General features: G+C 41.8%; 2 protein-coding genes across 2 annotated transcripts; both read right to left on the bottom strand.

Moving 5' to 3' along the window:
- Positions 1–1,212: 1,212 nt before the first annotated feature.
- On the bottom strand, positions 1,213–3,945 carry LOC140815438 (uncharacterized). The gene is made up of 5 exons (XM_073174549.1): positions 3,202–3,945; positions 2,702–2,938; positions 2,257–2,584; positions 1,825–2,147; positions 1,213–1,587 (listed from the first exon to the last, which is right to left on the bottom strand). The coding sequence occupies exons 1-5, from the start codon at positions 3,943–3,945 to the stop codon at positions 1,213–1,215; spliced, it is 2,007 nt and encodes a 668-aa protein (XP_073030650.1).
- A 1,063-nt stretch (positions 3,946–5,008) lies between these two features.
- On the bottom strand, positions 5,009–5,557 carry LOC140815437 (uncharacterized). The gene has a single exon (XM_073174548.1). The coding sequence runs from the start codon at positions 5,555–5,557 to the stop codon at positions 5,009–5,011; it is 549 nt and encodes a 182-aa protein (XP_073030649.1).
- Positions 5,558–6,304: the final 747 nt, after the last annotated feature.

The raw sequence follows: 6,304 nt of genomic DNA, 5'->3' as shown, positions 1-6,304 counted from the left end.
CATTATATCATTATCTTCTCACGCCACTTAAATCTTCCACATGATAAATCACTCTAACAGAAAATTTTCCATTCCACCTACTTTGTATATTTTTTTTTTGACGGTAAGACTTGCAATTTTATTATAAAGAATCGTCAATTACAAGTTGAACCAACCAAACTGGAAAGTCTCCATTCATCCATACAAAGGATGAGGGAGAAGAAAAAAAAAACGAGCCAAATAATGGGCTACTCTATTAGCTGAGCGTCGCACATGAATTAATTCTGAAATAATAGGTGCCTGAGTTCGATTCCTGATTTCTGCTACACAAGAACCAATGTAGCTAAGATTCTCCTGGTTCGTTGTGACTGCTTACACTGCCAACAAAGAATCTGACGCAAGTTGAACATCTCGAAGATCTTTCTCATACAGAAGCTTTATTCCTTCCCGGATTGCTAAAAGCTCACCATGCACCACCGATAATGGTTGATTGATTTTTTTTCCAAATGCTAGCAGCAAACGACCCTGTGAATCACGAACCACCCCTCCTACGCCATACTGATTCTTGTCTTTATTCACTCTTGCATCCACATTCATCTTGAGATTGTATGACCTTGGAGGCATCCACTTCTTTTCCGGTTTACCCAACTCAGTCTGAATATTAATTTTTTCCTTCTTACGAGCTCTTCTAAAATCACAAATCATTGAATAACTCCAAGAAACATTATCAGCCATCGGTTTGGTCCTAGATCCATGGATGAAATTTTGTTTTTCTTTCCAGACTCCCCATGTGTGGACTGCAATATTCTCAAACTCCTCCTTTGACAATTGTTTTTTCAACCACATGCATATCTCTAGAGTATTGGTTTGAATTGCTCCCTTAATAATATGGGCGAAAGGGGAGTTCTTCCACAAGTGTTTTATTGCGGCGCAGAAGAAGAGAGCGTGGCCAGTCGTATCCATAGGATAATTACACAGACAGCAAGATTCGCTAACCGGGACATGGTGTCGAAACAGATTTTGATTAGTGGGGATACAGTCATGAGAAATACTCCACCAAAATAGCCGCACCTTAGGTGGAACAGAAAAACTCCATATAAACGCCCACCAAGATTCAATAGGGTATTCCGATTGGTGCTCCGGTGGTGAGAACAATCCACGTTGAAGTCGACACCCATCCCGTACCATATACTTGCCTTTGGCGTCGAATCTCCAGAAAAGTGTATCACACTCTCATGTCGGCCGGATTGGGATATTAAGGATTTCGCCCGCTACATATGGATTAAACCTGGTAGAGATTAAATCAACATTCCACACTCCTTGATTAATTAAGTCGTTAACAGTAGCCTCCTTATCCCAGGTACCCATCGGCTCACCAATCTTTGACTGCATGGTGGGGATCCATTTGTCTTTAAAGATCTTGATTGATTTTCCATCACCCACTCTCCAAATCAGTCCACGCTCCAGAATTTCTTTGCTCCAAAGGATCGATCTCCATATAGATGGATTACTGCCCAACCCCGCGTCCGGCACCGATCCATGTTTGAAGTATCGGCCTTTGATTACTCGGGCTGCTAGAGAGTCCGGGAAACGGATGAGACGCCATAACTGTTTGGCAAGCAAGGCTCGGTTGAATTCAGTCAATTTTCTGAAGCCCAGGCCGCCCCGGCACTTTGGTGTACATAAAAAATCCCATTGTTTCTAGTGCATTTTCCGCTTACCCTTATCTATGCCCCACCAGAAATTCGCGCATTCTTTTTCAATATCATCACACAACATGTTAGGCAGCCTGAAGCATGACATCGCAAATGTGGGAATCTCTTGTAGGACTGACTTGATCAGAACCTCTTTTCCTCCGGTAGAAAACCATTTATGACTCCATCCTTGGATTCGTTTCACCACTCTCTCAAGCAAATATTTGAATTGAAGCCTTTTACTACGCATCGACACTGTGGGTAGACCCAAGTAGAGATCATGTTGATGAACCACAGGGATGGTCAATATAGTCTTAATCGTGGCCATGAGAGCTGGACTAGAATTAGGACTGAAAGAGAGAGCTGACTTTTCATAGTTAATGAGTTGCCCAGATGCCTTTTCATATTGTGTTAGGCATTCTTTAACTCGTGCTCCTTCCTGCATAGTCGCTCTGAAGAATACTAGACTATCATCTGCAAAAAAAAAGATGCGACACTGATGGGCAAGAAGACATAATCTTAACCCCCCTGAATAAACCCCTCGCTTTATATGCACTAAACAGAGTAGACAGGCCATGTGCACACAATACGAACAAATAAGGAGAAAGAGGATCTCCTTGGCGTAACCCTCTGCTTGGTATGATAGGGCCTACCACATCCAGATTAACTCTGAAAGAGTATGATACTGAAGTAACACAATTCATCACCCTAGCAATCCAGCTTTCATCAAAGCCCAGCCATTCCATTATCTGCCGAAGGAACTCCCATTCGACCCGATCGTACGCCTTGCTCATATCCAGTTTAAGGGCAGCATAACTACTACGTCCAGTCTTTCTTGTCCTCATCCAATGTAATATCTCGAATCCCACAATAATATTGTCCGTAATTAGACGCCCTGGGATAAAAGCACTCTGGGAGTTATCAATAAGATTTTAGAGAATAGGCCGGAGACTATTAGTGAGTTCTCGAGAGACAATTTTATAACATACATTGCACAGGCTAATCGGCCTAAAATACTTCATGAGTACCGGATCTTTTACTTTTGGTATAAGAGTGACAAGTGTGTTATTCCAAGCCTCGACGGATACACCCTCATTGAGTACTCGGAGCACTTCTTTTGAAACATCTGGCCTGACAACTTCCCAGAACTTCTGAAAGAACAAAGTAGAAAAACCATCCGGCCCAGGAGCTTTGTCCGGATGCATATCAAAGAGAGCTCGTCTAACCTCTGTTTCTGTAAAAGGAGCACACAAAATCTGGTTCATCTGAGCATCCACTTTCGGGACAACTAAATCAATAACACCTTTAATATCATCCGCACTAGGGTTGGCTGAAGAAAATAGACTCTCAAAATACTCTAGCACAATCTCTGATATCACTCTCGTTTCTGAGCACAGTCCCCGTGGCTAGATACCAACCCTGTTATGGTATTTTGACTTCTACGCAGGGAAGCTTTAGAATGAAAATACCGTGTATTACAATCCCCATCCTGCAGCCAAGATTCTCTGCTCCTTTGTCTCCATTATACCTCCTCTTTTGTAGCAAGATTCTCAATCTCTATTTCTAGCTCTTTAATCTGTGGCATGTTACCTATCCATTTGGAGCTTGTCCTGAGATCATTTAATTTTTTTCGCTGTGCTCTAAGACGCCTAGGAATCTTCCGTATCTTATTGTTATCCCAGCATATCAGAGCATTTTTGCAGGACTCCATGCGCTCCAATATAGAACAGTAGGGACCCCTGCCTCCCCAACCTTGCTCAATCACCTCGCGACAATCATCCTCCAACAGCCAGCCCTTTTCGAATCGGAACATCGACTTATGGAGCCCCCGGCTTGTATGAGAATTAATTTGGTCTCCTTTAAGCCGCATACAGATGGGTCGGTGATCAGAGTGAAAGAACTCCAGAGAAGTGGCCCGAGCCGCAGGGAAAAAAAGACGCCACTTCAAATATGCCACAAACCGATCCAGACGCTCAAACATAATCCTGTTTGATTCCCGACAGTTCACCCATGTAAAGAACTCCCCGCTGCAATGAAGGTCCTGAAGCTCGCAGAAGTCAAGCGCTTCTCGGAAAGCTTGCATCTGAGTCGGTGCCCGCATATTGCCTCCCAATTTCTCACTGTCAAAAAATATTTCATTAAAATCCCCTCCAACCAGCCAAGGTATCTCCTTGAGTTCTGAAACTTCCCTAAGTCGGTACAATAAATCCCATGAGAAATGACGTAGAACAGTTACGGGATGTCCATAGAAACCTGTGAAGAGCCACACCATATCTGTTCCCTGGACTAGACAGTCTATATGCCCAGTTGACTAAGATTTGATCGAAACAAGGGCCGGTTCCTTCCAAAATAAAGCTAAACCACCACTCCTTCCCCGACAATCAACCATAAAACATCTCGAGAATCCCAGCTTATATTTCCATCATCGACATGAAGCCTCTCTCATTTTTGTTTCACTAAAAAATAAGAGAGTGGGTTTCTTTTCGGCGACAAGTCGCCCCAATTCCCGGAATGCCCGCGGGTTCCCAAGCCCCCGGGTATTCCACACTATAATATTCATTGTTGTCGGCGGGGTTGCACTGCAACCACCGCCGCTATATCAGTAGCTTCAAATAAATCCACAACTCTCTTTTCCTTTTTCTTGAGAGGACTAGTATTCTCTTGTGCTGACGTATCAGAATCTACCTGTGCATTTCTTTTAGCCCCTGAACATGAATAAGACTCCGGCACCCCTATTCTTCGTGGCCCTTCCCTGTGCTTATCCCGGTCCATTCGCTTCCACTGTTTCGATCCATGGCCCTTTCCGTGGTCCAAGTTCAGCCCATCACCCATCAATGCCTCTACATCCGTTACCATTAATTTCATTATAGTCTGCGAATTTTTTTGGGTTTCTTCCGCCACCAAGTTTAATGGTGCAACTGGTGAAATCCTTTCTGCCTCATCAATCGGCCCTTTGCTTAGATCAGTGTGCCTCATTTTTGAATTACTCTCCATTTGGGGGCCTACAGTTGTCACAACTGAATTCCTTCTCGGTGTCACATTAATTAAAGTTTGCTTGGGTTGTTGCTCCGAATCATCATGGTTGCTCATCCCATTACCAGAGGTTTCTGTTCCTGTCCCTCGCTCCCTAGCCTTCCTTTTACCAACCAGGTGAGTTGATGCTCTCATCCAGACCCCATATGAAAGGTTCTCCTTGTCTGCCATAGGATCGTCACATTCTCGACAAGAATGTCCCAGCCTTCCACAAGCGTAGCAGAAGTCAGGAATTCTTTCATAGACCAATAGTATGATGATATCCTCTTCATCTCTCATCGCATTAACACGTATACACTTTCTCAGCGGCTGGGGAGATTGATACGTATACGGATTCTTGCGAATCGGCCCATTAAAGCACCATTTTCTCCCCTGTCCATCTCCACAACAGGTCCTATTTGCCGACCAAGTTTTAATAACAGTTCTTCATGCATAAATGCGAGGGGAATATTATGTAATTGGACCCAAAAATTTGTCTCATCAAACGTCATAGTACGAGGGTTTTGCCTACCAATTGGCTCTTTAAAAATCAAAAGATTTCTAGCAAAATTCCATGGTCCCTCCGTTAATGCCCTATTCCGATCTCGAAGAGAGTAGAACACAAAAACAAAATAATGGTCACCTGTAACCTCAATATCGATTCTCCTTTCTGCCTGTATCACTCGGGGCATCTGTTGTCTGAATGCTTCTATATTGACTGCCTTTGTCGAGAGGACTTTTGCCACCAAACATTGTGCCAGCCGTTCCTCCCCAATTCGGATATATGTTTCTTCCAGATTAACAACATCAGACGGATCGTTGTGGGATAGTTTCATCTCGTTAACCAAGCGTGAGATTTCATCGGGATCCATCGTAATTAAATGATAAATATCAACGCACGATTCCAAGGAAGAACCCTGCGATGCAATCCTGCACGCGGCAGGTAACCAACCCTACAAGAATTCTAAAACCCTTTAGGGAAAATCCACGGAGGTCGTGCAATTTTAAATACCTACTTTGTATATTTACAACTTCATTTTGTTTTAAAATTTGAAAATACCATCATGTGTTTAACTGTTTGACTAAAAAAATGGTCTCATTATCTGTACCACCTATATTATATTATTAAACTTGAACATATAATATTGTTAGCTAACTTTGTTGATGTGTGCTTACTAGTAATTTTTTACATCTTTCTATCTTATTTCAATTTTTCTTCAATTTATCTCTAATTTATCTAAAAGTTCAGACTAAACAAAAGGTCTCATTATCGATCTATACTATTTATACTATATTATTAAACTTGAGCACTTCATACTAATTAACTTTATTATGTCGATATGACATCAATTTTCATTTTTTTTACAGTTTTACCATTCATAATATTTGTTAACTAACTTTGATAAAGTGTGTTTATTAGTAATTTTTGTAAATATCTCTATCTTTTTTCGATTTTTTTTCAACTTATGTAAGGCCCGAGCAAGTGATTACCGTAATCTGAAATGATTTGAGTATAATTACTGTAATCTGAGAATTATCTGAAATGATTTATTGTTTAATCAAGGTAATTATAGACGGAACGGATCGGACTGGGAAAGATGAGACAAGACACGAAATAT

Source organism: Primulina eburnea, chromosome 15 (assembly GCF_022965805.1).
Source record: "Primulina eburnea isolate SZY01 chromosome 15, ASM2296580v1, whole genome shotgun sequence".
NCBI classification, from domain to species: Eukaryota; Viridiplantae; Streptophyta; class Magnoliopsida; order Lamiales; family Gesneriaceae; genus Primulina; species Primulina eburnea.
Note: the sequence above shows the minus strand (reverse complement) of the source record. Positions and strands in the feature narration are given on the sequence as shown.